Source organism: Leucopleurus acutus, assembly GCF_964270905.1.
Source record: "Leucopleurus acutus genome assembly, chromosome: 5".
NCBI classification, from domain to species: domain Eukaryota; kingdom Metazoa; phylum Chordata; class Mammalia; order Artiodactyla; family Delphinidae; genus Leucopleurus; species Leucopleurus acutus.
In genome coordinates this window covers 120092519-120116837 of record NC_139147.1, presented here as the reverse complement: position 1 = coordinate 120116837, position 24319 = coordinate 120092519, and the positions used below count along the sequence as shown (strand labels likewise).

Below are 24319 nucleotides of genomic sequence, written 5' to 3'. Positions count from 1 at the left end.
TTTACAATTAAACAGCTATTGAGAACAACACGGAGAAATAAATTTGATAATCCAGTATAGATGTTTCTCATTAAGCCTTCCAGAGTTCATGTATACAGGCCAGTTAATGGTTCTTCTAAAAATCATTGTCCAATCCCTATCATTAACTCAGTTAAAACCCAGATATTTGATGTCACATCAGGAATCACTTGTCCATCAGAAAAACAACTAGTCCTCATTTTAATTATTCCAGCGCTAAAACTGAAAAGCATATTCCAGCTACTGTAGAGTCTGGGTCCCCTAAAACTTCCACCAAAACAAGGCGCTGTAGTTCAGCATTTCCGAGTTATTTTTGCAGTTGTGACGTGAATCTGAGCCAAGGTGCCCGTGTGGCGCACCAGGCGGCCCTGGGTCCCCATGGCTACCGCCACAGCAACGCGTCGCGCGTCCCGCAAGGCAGGCCCCAGCTCGCGGGGAGGGGCGAGGGCGCCCGCCCGCGCCTCAGCGATGCTCAGGGGAGGCGCCGGGACACTGTCTTCCCCGAGTTGAAGGAAACGGCTAGGGCTGGGAAAGCTGGCGGGGAGCAAGCCAAATGCTCGTCCCTGCTTCTTCGCAATGGCTAGGGCAGACCTCCCAGCGACACCAGGCCGCGTCAGTTCCCTCTACATTCTTCTTTCCCTTTTTTATCATGGTGCCTTGCAGACTTCGTTTTTTCCGTGCCCACGCAGGATAATTTAAGCTGCCTCCACAAACGTGACAGACGCCAAAGGTGAAGCCCCCAAACAGTCCCGCCAAAACTCACGCCTCTTCCCACGTTTTCTCCGCAGGGCCGCCCGCGAGTGAGAGGTGTGCGGGCACAGGGGGAACTCGAGCTCCCGCCGCGGCCTCGCTTCGCCCCGCCCCCGGGCGCGCGCCCCACCCGTATAAGGCTCGGGGGACACGCCGCTCCGCCCACCTTGCCTCCAGCCCGCGCGCGCGCCGGGCGGAGGCAAGGGGTTGCAATAGGTTTCCGCAGTTCCTTTCTTTTTTTTTTTTTTACCCCTTAGAAGACTGTTTCCACAATGGCAAAAAACAGGCCCCAGTAAAAGTCAACAATCATAAAAGAGTAACTGTTGATAAAAGTAATTACAGCACAGGAGCTCGCGAGTTTACCCCGCCTCCAAAATAGCTCGAGCTCCGCCCCCATAGGGTCGGGCCCCGCCCCCCCCAAAGCCGCCCCTAGGAGCCCGCGCTTACGCTTTCCGGGCGGTGCACGACGCGCTCGCTCCGCCCCGCCAGCCCCGCCCTCCGGCCCCCCTCTCCCTCCCTCAGGAGAGCCTTCGCGCACGAACTAGGGCATACGGCGTCAGAGACGTGCGGGCACCTCATCCTTCCCACCTTCCTACACAGTTGCTACTTTTCGATGTGAGACATTCCAGCTTCTCATCCCCTTCCGTGAGTCCCTCTTTTCCTCTTATTACAGACCCCATTCGCTCGACGGGCGGCCACCAGCGCAACAGCTTTCGCGCCCCAAGCAACAAGAGCGCGTGCGCGCACACGGGCGGACGCGGCCGCGCGGCCGTCAGGTCCCCGAGCTCCCTCCCCCTCCCGCTGCTGTATAACTTGACTGGCTTGGAGGAGGCGCCGCCGGAGTCGGAGGGCGGGGAGCTCGGAGGAGGGAGCTCGAGAGTTGTGGAGACTAGTGACTGGGAGAAGTCGCAGCCTGCTCCTGTCGGCTCCTTCCCGCTCCCCGTCTCTCTCTCTCTCTCTCTCTCTCAATACACCTACTCCGCCTTCCGCCCCAGCCTGCGCCCTCGCTCCTTTTCTCGCCCGGGGGCCCCTGCCAGTCACTCTCCGGGTTTCGGCGCGGCGGGGGCGCCCCGGGGGTGCCCTCGCCCTCCGGGAGCGGGCGGACGGGCGGCGGGCGGGATGTGGCGCCTGGTGCCTCCGAAGCTGGGCCGCCTGTCCCGCTCGCTGAAGCTGGCGGCGCTGGGCAGCCTGTTGGTGCTGATGGTGCTGCACTCGCCGTCGCTGCTCGCCTCTTGGCAGCGCAACGAGCTGGCCGACCGGCGCTTCCTGCAGCTCAATAAGTGCCCGGCGTGCTTCGGCACGAGCTGGTGCCGCCGCTTCCTCAACGGGCAGGTGGTGTTCGAGGCGTGGGGCCGCCTGCGCCTGCTGGACTTCCTCAACGTGAAGAACGTCTACTTCGCGCAGTACGGCGAGCCCCGTGAGGGCGGCCGCCGCCGAGTGGTCCTCAAGCGCCTCGGCTCGCAGCGCGAGCTGGCGCAGCTCGACCAGAGCATCTGCAAGCGGGCCACCGGCCGGCCCCGCTGCGACCTGCTCCAGGCCATGCCCCGCACCGAGTTCGCGCGCCTCAACGGCGACGTGCGGCTGCTCACGCCGGAGGCGGTGGAGGGCTGGTCCGACCTGGTGCACTGCCCCTCGCAGCGTTTGCTCGACCGCCTGGTGCGCCGCTACGCCGAGACCAAGGACTCGGGCAGCTTCCTGCTCCGCAACCTCAAGGACTCGGAGCGCATGCAGCTGCTGCTGACCCTGGCCTTCAACCCCGAGCCGCTGGTGCTACAGGTAGGCGCGGAGCCCGGGCCGGGGGCGTCCTGCCGGGAGGGCCGCCCAGGGAACGGGAGTCCGGAGAAGCGGCCCCTCCCGCGCCCGTCGCCGGGTCAGGACCCGCGGCGGCGCGGCGAGGCGAGGCGCCGGGCGTGGGGAGGGGGCGGCGCTTGGGGGACCCCTGGCGCTGTGAGGGATCGCGGATTGCGACCCGGCTGCTGGAGAGTCTGCTCTTCTCAGCTGGGCGCGGGCGCATCTCGGGTCTGACTGCGGATCCTTCAACGCCAGAGGGAGCGCGTCTTGTACGCTCGCAAAATGTCCCTCCGCCGAGTTTCTTTCGGCTGTCCTCCCTGCCTTTCTGCTTTGATCCGCCGGAGCTTGCGCTTCCGCGGCGCAGTGTGTTCACGAGCCCTTGGACCTTTTTAGTTCTCCAGTGTGTCTGTACCGCGTTTGGTCTCGTCTTCAGCACCCCGCGCGGCTGGCCTCACTTCGGCCCCAAAGTCTGTCTTTGTTTTATTCCTTAGCTCATTCACCTGGCACATCATTGGGGCCGCCAATTTGGGGACAGACTCGGGAGGATGAGGTCAGAGAATGGACACCGGGGTCCGGGGTGGGGTCAGTCTGCGAGCCGTGCTTTGGGTGGAATTAGAAAGAGGAAAAAGTAAGGCCCGTTGGACTTGGGGCTGCGAGGCTTTAAGGCCAAGACGGACATTTTCATCCTGATCCTGTGACCTGCTCTATTCATGCGGTAATTTGGCTGCAGGAAGGTGAAATGTTAGGCCAGGGTTAGAAAACAGGGAAAGGAGAGTCATCTCTCTTCTAGCTGACTTATTGGTTCTCTCGTGACTTTATTTTGAAACCAAACGAGCCGTTTAGGGGAGTAGGTTGGGATCTTTTTACTGGTGGTGACAGCCAAAAAGAAAACAGAACCTCTCAAAACTGTGTTTACCTTGGGAAAAGTTGCTGAGTTTATCCACATTCCCACTCGCCTTTAGTGCAGTGTCCTTGGATAGTAGTTACAACTGTTGGGGTTTTGATCTAGCCTGATAACCGCAGGGAAAGTTACCTTGCTCATTTTCCATAACAGTTGTACTGTATTTCAAATACAAAGGGGAAAAAACATGACGTAGAATTAATCACAAGTAATTTTGAATACTTCACGCCCTTTCGGCGCTAAGAATGTCACTGATGGCTGGGGGGTTTTTACAGGGTTGCATTTTTTTTATTTCTAAAGTGCATCAATAGGAATGTGCAGTATTCATTTATATTGCTGGCTTTTCTCAAGTTCTCCGCTGCCCAGGTTAACTAAGAGAAGCCAGCATCGTTTGATTAGTTCAGCCAAATAATTTTAACACAAAATAAATACTTTGCCTCCAACAAAACAGTAGTAAATTTTAAGTCGTCCTAGGATGTATGTAACGGGTCATTTAAAGTACAGGTTGTATATTAAATGCTTCTCTTTAACAGTGAATGGTATATAAAACTGGTTAAACTTTCCTCGAAGAAATTACATTATTCGGTAGTTCCAAAACTAGTCAGCCTCTAAATTTTAAGTCCATACTTATGATATGCACATTTGATTTGAAAGTTTTTTTCCATTTAAGCTGCTTTTTCTCTGTGAGAAATAGATGTTTATGTTAGCAAGGTTAGTCCCTGGAGAAAGCTCTAGCAGTATGGTTTGCTTAGCAGATAGTCTCTCAAATTCTCTGGGACCCAATAATTTAGTAAAGAGCTATCTTAGTAATACACATTTTCTGCAACTAAAATAGTGGCTTCATATTGAAAGGTTTTTATCAGTTAACTCTACTTATATTAGAACCAATATTTTAAGAACGTTGTATATCCAGTTCTATAAATGTATGCATTTTAATATGAGAAACGTTGACATTTGATTTGCACTAAAGTAAATCTGCTTTATTTGGGAAACTTACATGTTTTTGAAGCTTGAAGTTGTCTTGGTATTTTCAGTTTACTTTATAGTTGAGACAGTCAAGTGTACGTAGATCTTGTTTTCTGATGAACTCTTCGCTTAAACTTTTTCTTCTGTTTTCATCTTTAGTGATAAAAACTTTTTAAAAAATCAGTTATATTTTTGTAATTTAAGCTTACTTGACACAATTGCAGTGAGCAGGTGGCTAGGTGGGTTATAGGATAAGAGTTTGTTTTCAGTATGTGAGGAAATATCTGTACCAACATTGTTGACTGTGATATTTGTAACTTGAAATTTTAATTTAGTTCTATAGCTGTTTACATGCTGTGTGAAATATAAATTTGGGGTCTTTAATACCAGTCAGTCATTGGTATTTTTTTAAACTGTTGAGCAAACAAGTAGAATAAGAAGACTTATTTTTAAATAGAAGGTCTTCATAGAGCTGCTTCTTACTTTATAGAACCACTTAATCTTTGGTAAAAACTAATGTATGAACAATATAATTAAAATTTGATGACAGTATAAAACCAGTGAAGTGAAAGGAATCTCAAAATTCTTTGGTCAAGTACAAAGATTGTTAAACACTAAGTCACATCATGATGTTCATTACTTTTTGTTAGCTAGACAGACATACACAATTTTAGTATTTATACAGGTTTCTGTGAAACTGTTAACAGCTGTTTATGGTAGTATTGGGATAGTAATTGATAATGGTAGAAAAACTCACTCAGATTTGGCTCTCTATATATTTTGGGGTTCATGTATTTTTAAAAACTATTTTTAAGGATACAAGTGTGTGTTTTACAGCTTGAAGAGGAACTTGCTGTTTTTTTTTTTTTTCCTGTTTTTTTTTTTTCCAGAAGAGGGAGCTACTTATTGAATTTTTGGACAGTTGATAACGAACTAGATTTTTCTTATATTGCCCCCAGATTAACTACTTGAGAGAAAAAGTCTTTTGGATTGAATTCATCAAGCTATTCTTAAGAAAAGTTCCAATGTAGGAAACATGCTTCCAAAAATAAACATTTAAAAATCTCTTTTGATAAGGTACTAAAGAAAAAAATGAAAAGTATATATTAATTTAACCCATTAAACATGCATCTTCTGATTTTAAGAAACAGTAACAAACTGAAGTTTCTATTATGCCTTGAAAGGAGACATGAATGGTATTAAATGTCTGCAAGATATGTTTTGGACATACCTTACCTATGTAAGGCTATACAGATTTGTAGTATAGATTTCCCAATATGAAATGATACAGAAGTACAACTCTCTTCCCATTGTTAGATAGTTTTACTAGCCTTCAGCAGCTTATCTAATTCTAAGGAAAGTTGTTCTGCCATAGAATTATCTTCTAAAAAATTTTTATAAGCATCAAGCAACAAGATAATGCTAGAATCTTTATTTTCTACTTTTTCTCTTCACATTTTTACTTCACCCAGAGGTATATTTTAATTACAAGTATGCTAATCTTACTGGAAAAAAATGTGGAGAGGAACTTTGTAATATTTGTATGGCATTTTTGGAATAGTCAGAAATTGAGGTGTTGAAGTATTTGGCAAGATAGTAGGATATTTTCTGTTATTGATAAAATTTCTACCAGTATTTGTACTTACTTATCCTTGAATTTATAAAAATTGTGTGTATAAGGGAGAAAAATGCTGTCTGGATTTCCTGAGGCCCAAATTGTCTCTCTGACGTTATGACTTGGAGATAGTGAAGATGGTCTTGTTTATAGAAATAAGAAAGCTCTTGGTTGTTTGGGGCAAGGAGGTGGGAATTTGTCTTATTATATTTGTAGAACTTTGTCTTAAATTTTCTGAATCATGGTTTTAATGGGATTTCTTTAATATTTACAGTGTGTAACTATCATTGTTCAAGCTATAGATTTTAAACTTTTCATTTCTATTCTTATAAATGACATAATACATTGAAAGCATTTTATGTAGTGCCTCATGCATAGTAAGCACTCAATAATTAGAGTGCTTAGATATTAAATAAGTAAGTGACTTAATTATCCAATGCATTTGATTAGTGGTTTTGAAGCTTGTTTGGAATATGAATCACCTTAAAAATAGTTTTGCTTCTGATTATCAACCATATTTTTAATTATACTGATTTATTCCATTCCTACATTACAAGATGAATTTTATAATTAAACTTTGAGTGAATGTTGTTGTTTTTGTCCTTAAAAATAATTTCTATAGGAAAAGAATATACTTTTAAGATGCACTAAGATGCAGTTTTTGATGTAAACAAAAGGTTATGGCCATTTATCTAATTGTCTTACTTTGGACCAGTTGATAAACTTTTTATGGGACTCCCTTTACTTAGCTATAAAGTAAGACTATTGGATTAAATTCTTTTCAGCCCCAACATCCTGTGACTCTCAAACTCTCGACTTGAGAAATTATTCTTCTGAGCTTGACTTTAAACTGGTGGGTTTAAGCTCTTATAAAAGGGAGTTAGGCGTTTTTGTACTTGATCCCTGCTATGGGTTGGAGGCCAGGATAGATAGTCCTTTTTCAAGCTTGTCTTCCTAGCCTCAAATTTTTACACACATGAAATCAGATTAAAACAAATCAAAATTCGAGACTGCCTTTAAAGGAAACAAATCTGGAGCTAAAGGTAGCTAAGGGTCTTGTGGGGTATTGGCACCTAGAAAGGATGTTCCAGACTTTGTCACAGGAATTTCTTTTCAAGCAACAGTTTAAGGGGCTACCCCCTTCTCTCCTCCTGGCTGCTGCTGTAGTAACCACACTCCTGCACTCCCCTATTTAGACTTCAGAGATGGTTTTGACTAGGTAGTTCTGAGTAGAGCACTTTTTATCTAATAAATGAATGAGCTTAAATCTAGAGGGTTTTTTTTTTCCTGTTTTTCTTGCTTTTTATCTGAGGTTTCATTGACACTTGATTGTGCTTCCTGACAAAGCAAACAAAAATAATAAAATCTGTGTAACTCAGGTCCAAAAAAGAAGGAGACTTTTATTTTGGAAATATTATAGAAACAGACAGTCACCCATAGGAAAGCACCACTTCCAGATCAGTGGAGCAAAATCATTTGACACCCTAGCCTATTTTCTGGATATGTTCATATCATTTGACTATTATTAGTTCTGAGATCCTTTCTGTACTTTTGTCTAATCTTTGAACTATTTTCCCTCATATTTCCATTGCTTGCATCAGCACATATTCCTCACGTATGTTGGTGGGGGGTAGAAAGCTTACTTTTGGGGGATCTACTTTCTGGACATAGGTGGTCAGTTTCTCAGTGGCTCATCAGGCTGGTTTTTATTCTGATTTTCTGGCCTATGTCTCTGGTCTACTTCCTATATTGCAGTTATTGCTGCTGACTCTTCACAGAATGCTGACATGTTTTCTTTCTTTACTCACTCATTTTGTATATATTAAACTAACATGGGCTTAGAATATAAGCCCTGCATTTTTCCTATACATGCAGTGAACTTTAGTACATGATCGTAAACTGTCTTGAGACTGTAAATTATTGGTGTAAGATGAGGATAGTTATTCATCCTGGTCATAGACTTTGAAAGGTTTTAAATTATGTGATCAAATTTTTTATCCAATTTTTATGTCTTTTTGTAGATTATAGGAGGAAGTTATCTGTAAAATACCCAGAAGCTCTTTGGACTTACATAGCCCTAGAGTCAGAAGAACTGAATTTTGTTTCCTCATTTGCTAAATAGTCTGTTATAAGGCATTTGGATTGAAACCTTTCTAGGCAGCTACTATGTAGCTTAGCTGTGTAGGAGGTAGGTATATAAATGACTAATTACCATTAATTATTATGCTATCATAATAAGCCCTACCAAAAAAAGGATATTGTGCACCCTGTCAGATGACTTATTTAGGGAGGGACATCTGGGTGTATCTTCATAAGAATGGATACCAGGGAAGATTTCACAGAGGAATTGAATTCTGAGGATAAATGGGATTTTGCCCATAGATTTGGGAGGTGGGGGTTTGGGGGGGCCCAGGAGATGTGGTGAGGACGGTATTGAGATAACGTTCTGTACTACCAGAAAGCTGTTGGGTGGCAATGAACAAGTCCCTTAATGTTTCAGAGCCTGAGTTTTTTAATCAGTAAAATGGGAATGTTAATACTGATCGAAAGGATTATTTTATTTATTTATTTTTATTATTTTTTTTTTTGCGGTATGTGGGCCTCTCACTGTTGTGGCCTCTCCCGTTGCGGAGCACAGGCTCTGGACGCGCAGGCTCAGCGGCCATGGCTCACAGGCCCAGCCGCTCCGCGGCATGTGGGATCTTCCCAGACCGGGGCACGAACCCATGTCCCCTGCATCAGCAGGCAGACTCTCAACCACTGCGCCACCAGGGAAGCCCCAAAAGGATTATTTTAAAGGAGATAGGATTATTCAGATAATATACGCAAAATATCCTTATTTGTGAAGTTTTTTACAGTATATTATTACTTTGCAAATAAGCTTATTCCAGTTTTAGACATCTATAGTAAACTTCCTTAGTACACTGTGTTGATATCTTAGAAATATGTAAATTTTACTCTTCCTGTGGCAAATGTTCAAATGTCACCACCCTTACATACACATACACACATCATAAATACCTATGTAGCTGCTGCTTCAGGCTATAGTTTTTTTGGAATAGTAATTAAAAGGGGGTTAAGGATTTGTCCCATATGATGAATAGAGTGAATATTGTACGAAACATGGTTTTTCGTGAGGATTCACTAATACAAAGCAAGTAGTTTAATTTTCTCTGTAAATCATTATTAAGCTTAATAATTTTGTTTAGTACATTGATGAATGATAATTTTAAAACTAGAGGTTAAGTCTGGGTTATTTCTAGACATTCTTAGACTCTGAGACAGAATGTTAGATTTATTATTTGAGGTAAGTTTGATGTTTAAGGGTCTTCATAATTAAGGTGCTCATTTGGAATTTTAACTATGAACTGAAAAGATCTGACAGGAATTCCGTAGCATTGCTCTGTAGTACTGGGAACTGACCTATATGCCCTTAGGATACAGTAAAGATGACATGCCAGGGCACAGTTTGTGCAGTCTTTGCTTTCTGGGGCATTAGATGTGGGCAGCAAATAGAGAACAAGGTAATCTTAGATTTTACATGCTATGAAAAGAACAAAGCAGATTCCTATGATGGAGAATTGGATTGGGGATAGAATTTTAAATTTGGTGGTCAGAATTTAGTGACATTTTAGCTGAGGTGCGAATGATGAGAAAAAGCCAGTGGTGCAAAGTTCTGAGGGCAGAGTGATTTTAAGCACGAGGTATGACAAAATTCAGAGGCCCCAACAGGATCAAGCATGGGAGTAGCAAAGCATGGTAGAACACAAGATCATAGACGTAGGCAAGGTCCATATCCCGTAGGACCTTGGAAACATGCTTAATGAGTTTAGAATTTTGTTTTCAGAGCCCTGGGAAACAGTAGAAGTGTTTTTAGTAGGGCCTGATTTGTGGAGAATGGGTTATAAGAAATAAGACAGGAATCAATCAGAAAGGCTTTTGCACTGGTTTGTAGGAGAAAGCTTGGTGGTTTGTATTAAGGTGGTTGCAACTGAGGTTATGAAAAGCTGTTAGACCCAATATGTTTTGGAGAAATAGCTGACAGGACTTGATGATTGGGATTGGTTACAGTATGAGGGAAAGAGAAAAATAAGATACCTCCAGGATTTTTGGTCCGAGCAACTGTTGATGAGGAAGCCCAGAGATGGAATGGCTGTTGGAGTAGGGGGAACCAAGAGTTTTGTTTTGGCTATGATATAGTTAAGACAACGGGAATACAAATCTAAAACCAGGCACCAAGTATTTAATGCAGAGATAGTATGTTCCTAGCAGGTATTTTGCTTTACTTCTGAAGGGCTGTGTTAATTCAGTTAAAGGGAATGGGGGAAGTTAGTATTGTTCTATTGGCAGACTTTTTAAAGAAATCAGGTCTTGACTAAAGAAAGTAATGTAGGTTATTGGGTTCAAAAGAACCTGCTTATATCTTTTTTTCTTTCTTTCTTTATTTGACATTTTGTTTTACTGAAAGTAAATATTTGAGTATAGTGTTTCTAGGTATATCTTTCAACTTAGAAACATGGATCACAGTTGCTGGTTCTCATGAGGTAAGAAAGGGTCAGTTGAGACTAGTTAAATATTTAAAATTTTACATTTAAAATTTGTGGCCAAGTGATTTTTTTGGTGTGGGAGAGCATTTCTTAAGCTACTCATTCTAAAAGATGAGTTATTTCTGTTAAACTTAGTAGATTTTTTGTTTTTGATGTGTTTTGACGTTAGTTTCCAATTTTAGATACAGCTGTTGGACATGATATTCAGTGAAATAACACAACCATGCTATTTTCAAGGCATTGCTTAATATTGTTGGAATTCTAGGTGGGTGGAAATGGCATTCAGAAAATTATTTAATGAAATAAATGGAACATATCCTGTGACTTGAAAATCTTGAGATTATTAAGATTCTACAGTGTTTGCGATGTATAAATTAAGAATAAATTAAGAAGCTGAGGTCTTAGAGAAATTTTATCAAAAATTAGGTAACCATTAAATCATCCCAGTAATTTTACTATATTTTCCCTCCAGACAGTTCACAAAACTGTGAACACATTAGTCTGTCACCAGTGCATTTGAATAATCACTATGAACAGCTGTTACAACATGCGTTACTACAATGGGATTTTGTTCAAATTTTGGCTTTTAAAAATAATTTTGAAGCTCAAATGGAACCTTTAAGCATTTTCTATGCTTTTGTTAATTTACTTTCTAAAAATGTTCTCAAGTTTAAATTTGCGTGTACATGTAGAAATGCCAGTTCTTTAGAAAACCTATTAACTAGATTTTAGATTGCATGTTTTGACTATTAATGGATTTTTTTTTCAAGTCAGTGTCTTTTTAGTAGGAATTTTCTCCTTTAAAAAAAAAGAGCCATTCTTGTAACACATTTCCTTCTTAGGCGAACTGCAAAGTTATATTCCTTTTAATGGAATGTTGTGAGATAATAAATGGCTATAAAATATTTTATGTTTTTTGTATAAAAGGAATTCAGATCTTTTAAACTTAGTATGCAAACTACTTTTGGTCATGTAAGGAGAGAAAAAGATAATAGAACACAAACTCTTTAGAGCTGACCTTAATTTGTTCTATCAGTTTTTCTTATACATCCCATATCTCCTTTTTTAGGATTGTGTTCTGACATAATAGAATAAAATGATGTAATTAATCTGGTAGGACAATGGCTGTTGATTAAAGGATATTGTGATATTGTAAAAACTTGTTTTTCGGAATGATGTTATATACCACAGGATATTGACTAACTCCAGTAAGTAAGATGTTTCTGAATGTTAAGGCTTGGACACATACTTTGTTTTTTTATGGCATGTGGACCATGTTGAGGAATTTGTGTTTTGTTCTGTAAGTCCCAACTTAGAGAAGTCTGATCCCTACCTCCCTCTCCAGACTCCATTACCTCAAGCAATTCCCTCCTCATTTCACTGCAGCTGCTTTGGACTTTTTTTCAGTTCTGAGAGGACAGTTTCTGGCTCTAACATATGCCTCCAACATTCTAAACTGCCTCATCCCCAGTCTACGTAGTATTATACTCATCCTTTAGATCTCTCCCTAAGTGGCACTTCCTTAGAGAGGCTGCCCTTTACCACACCATCTAAAATAGATCCCTACTCTTCTTTCCCAACATATTGTATACTTTTCTGTGATTTGCAACAAATTCCATAATTTATTACTTACACATGTTTAATAATCATCTTCCTAACTCAGGCTAAAAAGCCTTCCTTAGAATAGGGACTATGTTTTATTTACAGCTCTTTACTTAGCATTTCATGATGGAGTTAGGCTAGATCTAGGATTTTTTAATTCAAGATTTGTATTTTTTCATTCTACAGTAACTGTCTCACTACCTTTACTCCAGCTGCTTGTAGTACTCAATGAAATGTGGGTTGACCTACAATCCCTTATCTGTAATTCCAAATTTAAAAATCTGAAGAAAAGTAGGTTTCATCAAATTAAAAACAAACAAATGTGAAAACACAAGGTAATTTATGTGCTTTATCCCACTTAGGATGAATAAGCTTATAGTATTTTTGCAGTGTAATATGTTTTCTTGTGAGGTGCTACCCCAGACTCTCCTTGAGGCATTGCATAATATGAGTATGAAATATACGTACTGTCACCTTTCCAAAATCTGAAAACTTCTGAAACAGGGATATTGGATTGAGGGGTTGTATTAGCCTGAGTTCACCTCTTAACTACCTGTGTGACTTGAAGCAAATCATTTAAACTATGCTGATAAAGTTGAACTGTACTTACAACTCAGGTACCCTCCAAATCTAGAATTCTTAGATTTCACATCCCATTTATTGGTCACATAAAGTGTCATGACATTTGGTTTTGATCAATAGATATGTGATAGTTATGTCAGCTTTTAGAATTTAAAAAAAGAGAGCCAGTCTTGTAACACATTTCCTTCTTAGGCGAACTGGAAAGTTATATTCCTTTTAATGGAATGTTGTGAGATAATAAATGGCTATAAAATAGCCATTTTGTGGTGCTTGCCTATTATAAATGAAAATCAAATTACAATGCTGTGTTTATACATATTACCAAGTTTTAAATTTTTTATATTTTTAGTCCTTGTGGATGCCCTATACATTTCTCATAGCATTGAGCCTTTTTAAAGTTTGGTAACTAATTTATACATTCCTTTGTAAATTAAAAACTACTAGAGGACAGTGAAGATAGATTTCTAGTTCAGTGGTTCTTGGCTACGTTTGGAAGGTGTTGATTATTTATAGATGCCTTTTCAATAGGCAGTTTGCAAACAAGCACCTCTATTGATGAACGTCTGGACTTATATAAATAGGAAGATTTCAACAGGCAGTATAAAAATGTTTTGGTAAGCAATTCTTTATAAAGCAGTAGTAAATTGTACATTTCATACTTTTTTCTTTGATCTTACATTGCCCTGATGAATATGGGGCAAATATTATTTCAGTTTTACAGAGGAAGAGACTAAAGCTCTAAAAAGTTTTGGCTTTGCCACCATCACACAGCTAGTGAGATGCAGAGGTGAAGGTGAAACTCAAAAGCTAGACTTGTGATATCAAGTCCATTATTCTGTTCATATACTGTTTTACACTTTAAATATAGAAGTTTTATGAAATATTATGTACCTTAAAGAGTATAAAATAAATTTTCTCTTTATTGATATATGTTTTATGTCACCTTCATTTTATTTTCTCATAAAATGAAGATGATCCTAGTGGTTTTGTTTGTTTCCGAAACCTTGGCTTTAAGCTAAAAGATACCTAGACATGATGATTTATCTTAGGTTTCATATTCACAGTACCTTTTATTATGTAAATTAACAGTGAAGACATTTAATGTTGCTTTAAATCTTAGAGTTAAGCATGTTTGACGTGATACTTAAATTTCCATTTTTAATTTTTAAATTGGTAATAATACTCTGTAGACTTTCTTTGGGTAGTCACCCACCTAATATAAAAAAAAACAGTAATAGAGTAGTAAATATATTGTTTTGTAACTATTATGTGCCTTTGTGTAATCTTAGACTAATAGTTATAAAAACTTCACATACTACACTTTATGACATATACATTCAAGCCTGATGAAAAGCCCTGAACAGTTAATCGGAGTGCCTCCAATCCAATTGGAATTTAAACCATTCCAGGTTGAAAGTCTCTTTTCTTCACATGAAAAGTGTTTGTACACATTTTTTCAGTAGTAAATAATCCTGTAAAATACACACATTTTCTTATACAGCTCAATATCAGAAAAAAACAACCCAATAAAAAATGGACAGAAGATCTAAGTAGACATTTCTCCAAAGAAGACATACAGATGGTCAAAAGGCACATGAAAAGATGCTCAACATCACTAATTATTAGAGAAATGCAAATCAAAACTGTAATGAAGTACCACCTCACACCAGTCAGAATGACCATCATCAAAAAATCTGCAAACGATAAATGCTGGAGAAGGTGTGGAGAAAAGGGAACCCTCCTACACTGTTGGTGGGAATGTAAGTTGGTGCAGCCACTATGGAGAACACAGTATGGAGGTTCTTTAAAAAACTAATAAGAGTTACCATATGATCCTGCAATCCTACTCCTGGGCATATATCCAGAGAAAACCATAAATTCAAAAAGATACATGTACCCCTCGTTGCAGCACTATTTACAATAGCTGAGATGTGGAAGCAACCTAAATGTACCCCAATAGATGAATGGATAAAGAAGATGTATATATACACAGTGGAATATTACTCAGCCATAAAAAAGAATGAAATAATGCCATTTGCAGCAACATGGATGGACCTAGAGATTATCATACTAAGTGAAGTAAGCCAGACAGAGAAAGACAAATGTCATATTGATATTGCTTGTATGTGGAATCTTTAAAAAAAAAAAAAAGATACAAATGAACTTATTTCCAAAACAGAAGGAGACTCACAGACTTCGAAAGCAAACTTACGGTTACCAAAGGGGAAGATGGGGGGTGCGAGGGATAAATTAGGAGGTTCGGATTAACATGTGCACACTACTGTATATAAAATAGATAACCAACAAGGACCTACTGTATAGCATCGGGAACTATGCGCAATATTTTGTAATAACCTATAAGGGAAAAGAATCTGAAAAAGGATATATATGTATAACTGAATCACTGTGCTTTACAATTGAAACTAACACAATATTGTAAATCAACTATACTTCAATAAAAAATAAAGTAAAAATAGAAATAAAAATGAAATACACGCATTTTATTTCAGGTTACTTTAAATTGTGTGCCTGTTGTGCTAGGCAGTTTGAAAATCTGATTTTAAGATTTTGTTTAAAGAAAAAAAATGTGGACCTCAGCAGTATACTTCTTATCTTAGCTACTGTGGTTTTGTGCACTGTGCGAGTTGGGTAGTCAGGAAGTCAGAAGTTGTGTTTCTTATTGCTTGATATATTTAATAAATCCAAGCAGTAACATCTTAAAAGTTTGTCTCTCAAACTCTCCTTCATCATGGTAATTTGATCCTAAGCCAGAATTGTTTTAAATACAAATTATAAATATTTTGGCTTCCTTGAAGCATTTTCAATAGAATGCTCAATAGAATTCTGTTCTCATTAATGAAGTCTGACTATTTTGACTACACAATGAACATTCTTCTCATGAGCAAGTGATGTGAATTCATTTGTTAAAGTTCTTCCAAAAGATTAGGTAGCAAACTGTATGAAAGAATTGTAGTGCTCTTCTTAAAATGAGGTATAACAGGATTTCCGTTAACGTTGTCAGAAATTACTGTATGAATGTAAAGTTGCTCAGTACGACATTTGTTCATATATTTTATCGTCTTCCATGAGGGACTTGAGTAATGAAGTATATATCTGACTGTTGTTTGCCAGTTGGAAAGCCTCCAAAAACAAGGAGGCATTTGTACATGTGCAGAGGTTGGCAGGGTTCCCTTTTCTCCTGTTGTCAAAGACCATTTTATTTTCACAAAGATAAGTTTGTATCTGTTCTACAATATGGCATGTGAATAATATACCAATAGTGTATGGAGGAGTTTTTTCATTTACTTTTTGCATGACAAAACTATGTAATCTCACATATTTATGTATTTTCAGTGCTTTCATTTATATGTCAGGTTTTATACATGAATACTGGGAAATAGTTAAATCTTTTGTAATCATTTTGTCTAAATAAATTATCAAGTTTGTGGAGGTATTTTAAGTTGGGAGGAAAGGTTGAAAATTACATGTGGTTAGCAGTTTTTGCATGTCACATTGGACATGAGCAATCTGTCACTCTTTCCATTGCCCACAAGAAATTTTTAAATCTCAGGTAATAAGATTAAAAACGCATTTTCCTCTAATTATTAAAGAATCAGTAGATATCGTCTCTGAACAAAATTGAATCAATTCATTTACTATATTTAAAGATTCATGCTATCATATCTAAATTTTTAATTTACATAATTAGTATTTTATCACAAAACTCCAGATCTTAAAATTTAAAAGAAAAAAAGGTATATGTACCAAGAACAAATACAGTTATTGTACATTGATAGTGTTGAAAGGAAACACAAATGAACATAGGCAATTATGGATGAAGTTTGGTTCTAAAAATCTTTTTTGTTTTAAAGTTGATAAAAGTTTTAATGTAAGGGTATTATTGAGTTTTGTCAATTTTATAAAAGCTCACGGTAAAATTACTTACTTTTCTTGAGAGGCCCAAGAAGAGCCTCATCTCCAGCTCTTGTATGCAGATTGTTCAATTTTTAGCAATAGAAGTAGGCTACATTTATATTCTGTAGTGTTTTGCTTTGTTCCCCCTGAAGTTTGTGTAAACATCATCTTTATATAATTTCTTCCCCCAACTTAAGGAAAGGTACTAGACTGAAAAATGTCTCTTAAGAAACGCCTCTGGTCATGTGATCTTCCAAAACGTTGTTTAAAACAATACTTACCACCCTTTTGCACTGCATTGCTCATCTTGTAGTTGGGTGTTTTAGCTTTGGAGAGTGAGTACCTTAGAATAAGCCTGCCATTTTACTTAGGTTGAAAATGACTTGTTCATGATCCTGGAAGATTTTTGTTTTAGGATGTTAATCTTCCTAGTAGTTATAAAATCCATTAGAAAATCTTGCCCAGATTAGGAGAATAAATAATTTTGACGTTGGGTTTTAAGGTGAATAGACAATGTGATGGCATTGGAAAGGGAAGCAAGACTAACTTGGGACCAGAGGTACTTGGAGCAGAGATTGTATTGATAGGTTATCAGATTGCTCTTTACCAACCTTTGGGTATAGATAGAAGATACTTCCCAAGAATCCTTCTTGAATTCCACCCCTGCTTTCCTCTGGACTAGATAAGGCCCCTATTAAAGACTTTCTTAGGACCTGTACCACCTTTTAGTAACTAACACTTATCACACATAATTATTTGTTTGGTACATGTCTTTTCTTCTAAAATTTTTATTTTAGAGACTGTGTAGTTCACTCTTCCAGCATAACACAGTGCCTGGTGCCTGGTAAACACTTGCTGGCTAATAGGCCTATAGTAGTCCTGTTCATTCAGAAGAAAGGATTGGTTGATTGTACTTAACAGGAGTCAAAAAGATAAAGGAAAGCATACATACTTTTAGATCTGGTAATAAAGAAGGTGTCTTGTGTCTTGTTGATCAATTTGGTTCTGAGATTTTGATAAGAAAGACTTACTTTATTTTAGCTTTATAGTGTAATCTGTTAAAAAATGTTCACATCCATGGTAACGGTATGAGTTAAAGAAGAAATAAAGTTACTCACAGACATTGAGAACAGACATGTGGTTGCCAAGGGGAAGGGAAGGAGTGGGGGAGAGATGGACTGGAAGTTTGGGGTTAGCAGATGCAAACTATTACATATAGAATGGATAAACAGCAAGATCCTACTGTATAGCACAGGGAGCTATATTCAGTATCCTAAGATAAGCCATAATGGAAAATAATATTTAAAAAAAGAATGTGTATATAACTGAATGTAAATCAACTATACTTCAAGAAAGAAAGAAAGAAAGAAAAAAAGTTGATCTCTATTGAACTATTGAATATAAAAAGAAAATCCAAGCTCATACCTAGTAGAAATCCCTACGGAGGATCTGGGCTAGACCTAGGATATCTTCATCAGAATCTCTTATAATAAGATAATTCTTTTGTAGAGTTTTCCATCTGATGAAGGTTGGCCATTTGCAAAATATCTTGGAGCTTGTGGAAGAATGGTGGCTGTAAATTATGTTGGAGAAGAACTGTGGAGTTACTTTAATGCACCATGGGAGAAACGAGTTGACCTCGCTTGGCAATTAATGGAAATAGCAGAGCAGCTGACAAACAATGACTTTGAATTTGCACTCTACCTCCTGGACGTCAGCTTTGACAATTTTGCAGTTGGTCCTAGAGATGGGAAGGTGATCATTGTGGATGCTGAAAATGTTTTGGTCGCTGACAAAAGGTTAATTAGACAAAGTAAGTATTATAACTTTTAGATTTTCTCTGTGTCAAAATAATGTTTACATTTATGTGAAGCAAACTTTTAATTTTCTCCTTAGAGGGCAACCTTGCATCTTTCTTTGTTTTATTTGACCAGTATCAGTAAACAAATACTGATTTATTATACTTACGCTTGTACTCTTAGTCAAGCGTCCTTATTTTGTCCTTATTTAGAAAATATCCTTCAGGTTCAAATGGACGCAGATATACCCTGTGTGTGTGTGTGTATACATGTCTTTTTCATGCTTTATGCTGTGGTTTAGGATCTAATGCAGAATTAAGTTTTTATATAGTTAAAGGCCACCAGAGAGACTATACTGCTTCTGTGGAGTCTCTTACAGCGATATTCTGTGTTTCATTGTTCTGTGAGGTCCCTTCAGTGATTTTTTTTTTTTTTCTTTTTAACCATTTAGATGATTCCTAGCACTGCAGAACTCTTAACTTTGGTTTGACATTATTACGTCTCATCCAAAACTTTGCTCTCCGTTTATTTATGAGCTCTTCAAAGGATAGGTGGGCACAATGGCTGAAGTGTTTTGAAAATTAAGTGTCATAGGAATTTTAAAGTTTCAGGGACAAAGCCTGTAGTTCTATAACTAATGTACTTAGTAAAAAAAAATCCCAAAGGGTTGTTATTCCATGGTGAAGGTCTTGTATTCTTAATCCCCTCATGTCATATGGGGGTCTGTTGATGAAGAGACCAAAAATTTGTGGCACCTACGGAATGCAGTGAATGTAACAGCAGTCTATTAGGTTTATACTTTTTACATCAGCTTGATCTTGTTAAATACTTTATTTTTCTCAGTGCCTTGATCTGATTCCATACTCACCAAACTACTTTCTGATTATTTCTTGACCTGCCATGTACATCCTTTCATGGAGAGTGGATGCCATGCTCTGGAGTGCTTCATTTCCTACTTATCTCTTCCTACATTTGTGAATGTTGTAGCAGCTTACACCATGCTTTTCTTTTTCAAAGTGTACAATTCAGTGGTTTTATTATATTCAGAGTTGTGCAACTTGCCTAAACTTTAAAACACTTTTATTCCAGTATTCATAAAAATAATATTTTTGAAATTTTTTTTTCTTTTTGATGTGAGCATTCCTGGAATACATGTTACAGTTTTATACCAACTAATTCCTGACCTTGAATGAATACAATATAGCTTCTGTATTCTCGCATTTCATACAGTGAGCTCCAGAGCTACTTTAGCTCTGGCTAATTCTTTTCAAATGTCTCATGGTAGGGCTGTCTAAATAGACACTTTGCAAAAGGCCATATTTAGTTATTCACCCTCTTTTCTGAACTCTTGTAAATGACCTTTACAGGGAAATTGTGATTTTGTTGTGGCAACTCCCTCAATGTCCTTCCCTTTATCATCTAAACTAGTAAAAACAATGCACATTCATTTTTTTCAAACAGAATAGATCCTTCCTTGAGAAACTGTTGTATCAGTTATCTTCTTCAACTTTCTACCCTCCTCCTTAAAATCCAATTTTTCTTACCTTCCCCAAAACAAGTATGCATAAGATTCGTTTCTGCTTTCCCAGCATTTTTAAAAGTACTGCTTACTGCCTGTCTCTGCTTCCTCAGCCTCCATTCATTTCTCAACCCATTAAACCTGACTGCATTACCATCTGCAACCACCCAGTTGGCAAATTCGTGAAGTGACTGATTAGTAACAACTTTCTGAAATTCTTTCCTCCTTTGGTTTCCTTCTATTCAGGTAGTTCCTTTTTTAAAACATAAATCTGATCTTAGCACTCCTTTGCTTAATGCTTTTAATGACTTCCCATGGTTCTTCGAGTAAAATTCGAACTCCTTACCAAAGAATAATCTGTGTGACTTGGAGCTGTTCTGCTTCATTTTTAACATCCCTCCACTGCACTTAATGCTTCAGCTACAGTGGCCTTTTAGTTTCCTGAGTGAACCTTTCCACTGAATACCTTACAGCTACTTTATATTACTCTGTATTTATGTATAAAATATTAACATTATGTTAATAGTGTCTATCTTGTCATCTAGTTAGAACCTCAGACTTTACTCATACACTTCCCTGTTAATTTTTTTCTCAAATGTTTCTACAGTCTGGCTTTTTTTCCTAGACCGTCTTAGTCCCTCCAGTCTTCAGCCCAGATTTACATTTCTATTAGACAAATCACGGTCATGACCATCCAAGGTACAAACTATTTTCTAGCCTTATCTGTACCTCCTCCCCAGTTAACTGTCTCATGCTCTAGCCACAGTGAATTTACTGTTTCCTGAAGCAGCCGGACCAATCCCTTAAATCCATGCCTTCGTACATACTGTATCCTGGGCCTAGCATGCTGTATCTTTGCTTTTCAGACTTGCTTATCTTTCAAGACCTAAATCAGTTGTTCTCCTCTGTGCAGCTTTCTGCAGCCTCAGGCACAGGTACTGCATCCTCTGTACTCACGTCGCACTATGTCATACTTCTGTGTGGCACTTTCTCTGTATCATGGAGAGTTTCACTCTACGCTGAACCTTTTAGTATCAGGGACCTTTTCTGATCCTTCTGCCTGGCATTGGTGGACTCCTAATAAACGTTTGTATATAAATTAATATATTTAAGTGTTTAATGTTATACAATTTTAAGAACAAATACTGTGTTAATTAGTCAAATGTTACATTTTGGGAAACAGTGAAAACTCTCTTAAAATGTATTTTTCTCTTTCTCCTTTTTCGCTTTTCACAGATAAACCTGAAAATTGGGATGTATGGTATGAAAGCAAATTTGATGACTGTGATAAGGAAGCTTGCTTATCATTTTCAAAAGAAATTCTTTGTGCTCGTGCCACTGTGGACCACAATTATTATGCTGTTTGTCAGAACCTCTTATCTAGACATGCCACCTGGCGTGGCACCTCTGGAGGACTGCTTCATGATCCACCAAGTGAAATCGCCAAAGATGGCCGACTAGAGGCCTTGCTGGATGAGTGCGCCAACCCAAAGAAGCGCTATGGCAGATTCCAGGCTGCAAAAGAACTGCGTGAATATCTAGCACAATTAAGTAACAATGTGAGGTAGTCTATGGTGAAGTTTTCTTTGCTTTTCTTCATTTAAATAGCACTGGCTAAAACGAAACCACCAAAAATTATCTGGAAAAATGAAATTTGGAAGTAATACATTCAGAGGATGATAAACTTGCACTGATAGATCTTAATGTTAACATCCATCAAAGTAAGACATAATTTCAAAAAATCACATGATGCTTCTGCAAATAAGTTTGTTCTTACACTTTGGAGGCTTGAGCTATCGTTAACCGCTTTACCCCCTGAATGCCTGACTGGATTAATGAGTATTGTTAAGCTATTGGAAATGAGTCTGATAGTTATATTGGCTTGTGTATCAAAGGGTACTTGGTACTTGACTTAGTTTGCGTTATGATCATGATTTTGTGAATCTCTTGTATTTACTTTGAATGTCAAGTTAGATTGGCCTGTTTTATAGGCTACTTTTTCCTTCTCATGTGTAGGTTTGGTTTTTTTTTTCCCCCATTTTTATGTTTTTAATTAAATTTTACACATTCAGGTTACTATAGGTATTCATTTATGTCTGGGCTAGTTTTCATTCAGTGCTGTAAGGTACACATTTACCGTTAGGGCAGGATTCCCAGGTTTACTGTTTTTTCAGAAAGCTGAATATTTTATTATGTAAATACATTTCTTCCCACTTTCTGTGGTTTCACCATTGCATGAGATCATTTAAGGTTGTTTAACAGTTACATCCCTCTATGCCAATAAATTATAAGTGTACACTAAACATGAACTTTGGCATATGTTGCAAAATGTCATTTTTGTCCCTTAAAAGGCTAGCAATCTATACCTTGATGTTAATTTGATTGAGGGAAAAAAAAAACCCAGTATTTTTTAAATGCTAACTATTCCAGGATAGTAATGCATATGCCAAAGAAATATTAGACCTAGTCCTATGGTTAGATTTTAAAATTGGTCATCTACCTATTTTTACTATCCTACTTCCAGTACTTCGACTCTGTCATTATTAAATTCATATCTTCCTGATTATTCTTTTACATTGAAAAGTTAAGCTACTGCTTGCAAACATATGTAAAAGATGTTGTACCTCTTATTCATTGGTAGTTTTGCAAAAGTCAACGTGGTAGTCATTGTTTGAGTTTAATATGGCATCATAACTTTTTATTTATTGATGGACTAATAATTCTTACTATAAAGCAGACAGGTTTAGCCAGTCTGTCCAACTTGATCTTCATTACCCAATTGTTAACCATAAAAAACATCAAATTTAAGTCTATGGGTAAAAGTTAAACGTGTGAGATTTCTGTGGGCTGTTTTTTAAAGTTACAATATATATATAAATTGGCTATCACTAACGTAGGTGATATTTTCCTGTTTGAAATTACAACTTTTGTTTACCGCAAAGTTTGGTGTAGTGTGCGGTATTTAGTTCTAGACTGACCTTACTCTAATCAGAAAGTGATTAAATATACACAACCAAAGCCAAGTTTTTCTTTTCTTTTTCATTCATTCAGCAACTATTTATTGAGCATCAACTCTGTGCCAGGTACATTACTAGCTGCTACACTGTCTGAACGTGACATACGGTTAAGTAACTTTAAAATGATTATCAAAGACTTCAATGTGGGTATTTCTTAAGTTGAAAGAGCATTCATTAAATTGGGATCATACTTTTCATGTTATTTTACTGTTGTGATGGACGTTCTACCTGTACCATCTACAACTGGGTTGCTACAAAAAGAGCAGGAGGAAATCAATAAAGTTAATCCCAGTTTAAAAACTGGAAGAAGGGTAAGATCTCTTTGTTGTAAAGTTAATTTTTATACATCAGTACATTACATACTAAGCTGACTTTTTACAACTTTGGAAAACTTTTGAGGGGAGTAGGTAAAATTACGTGTCAAACATTCGCCTCTTACTCAAAACTTCAAATAAAATACACATTTTCAAAATGGAGCACCTTTTATATTTGATAAGTATTCATTACAAACCTTAGAATGCCAGTCATTAGAGGAGTTGTCTTTCTGTGGTTTAGCAGACATTTATCTTACTTTTGGGAAGAGTGATTGTGATTGCAGAACAGGAAGTGAGAAAACACTGCCAGCAGTGATTGCAACTTGAGGTCGTTTTTTATAACTACCATTTCCTCCATGAGATTACGTGTAATTTCTTTTATCTTTGGAAAAGTTGAGGAGAAGATAGTAAAAGAATTAGGAATTTAAAATTACAGGGAAAAATATGTATGTGAAAAGCAATAAATATTTTGTTCACTTTGCTATCAAGATGTTCACTATCAGATATTTATTATACAGCAGCAATTTATATTTTTAATCATTGCCCATTAATAGACGCAGTAAAATATTTTTGAATCAGACATTTGGGGTTTGTATGTGCATTAAAATTGTCTTTTGTACTGTAAGTTACTGCTTAATTTGAATATTTTATCAGAACTGTCTCCCTGTGCCTTTATAATATAAAGTTGTTTCTACAACTTTTAATGATCTTAATAAAGAATACTTTAAGAATCACACTTTTCAGACTATCTCTTAACTTCAAATATACAGCTTTTTCTTGAATGGAAAGTGGGGTTATATAGATAAGTTTTTTTTTTTTCTCTTGCATATATTTTGATATAATTTTCAGAAACTATCTGGTTGGGTGTGATCCGAACATAAGGTGTTTGTTTTCTTCTGTTTTTCTGTAGTAGTTGGTGACTTTTTAAACTTTTACTACTAAAATGGGATAGAGAACTTAATTATGGAATTTTTCAGATGTAT

General features: G+C 38.1%; 1 protein-coding gene across 2 annotated transcripts; it reads left to right on the top strand.

The window, feature by feature from the left end:
- Positions 1-1350: 1350 nt before the first annotated feature.
- On the top strand, positions 1351-24044 carry DIPK2A (divergent protein kinase domain 2A). 2 transcript variants are annotated; one of them, XM_082839217.1, is made up of 3 exons: positions 1351-1413; positions 18197-18500; positions 21242-24044. In XM_082839217.1, exons 2-3 carry the CDS (start codon positions 18254-18256, stop codon positions 21571-21573), a joined length of 579 nt encoding a protein of 192 aa, XP_082695343.1. In that variant the 5' UTR covers positions 1351-1413; positions 18197-18253; the 3' UTR covers positions 21574-24044. The 2 variants fall into 2 exon arrangements, with proteins under 2 accessions (XP_082695343.1, XP_082695342.1); XM_082839216.1 differs by lacking the exon at positions 1351-1413 and adding an exon at positions 1793-2544.
- The last annotated feature ends 275 nt before the right edge of the window (positions 24045-24319 follow it).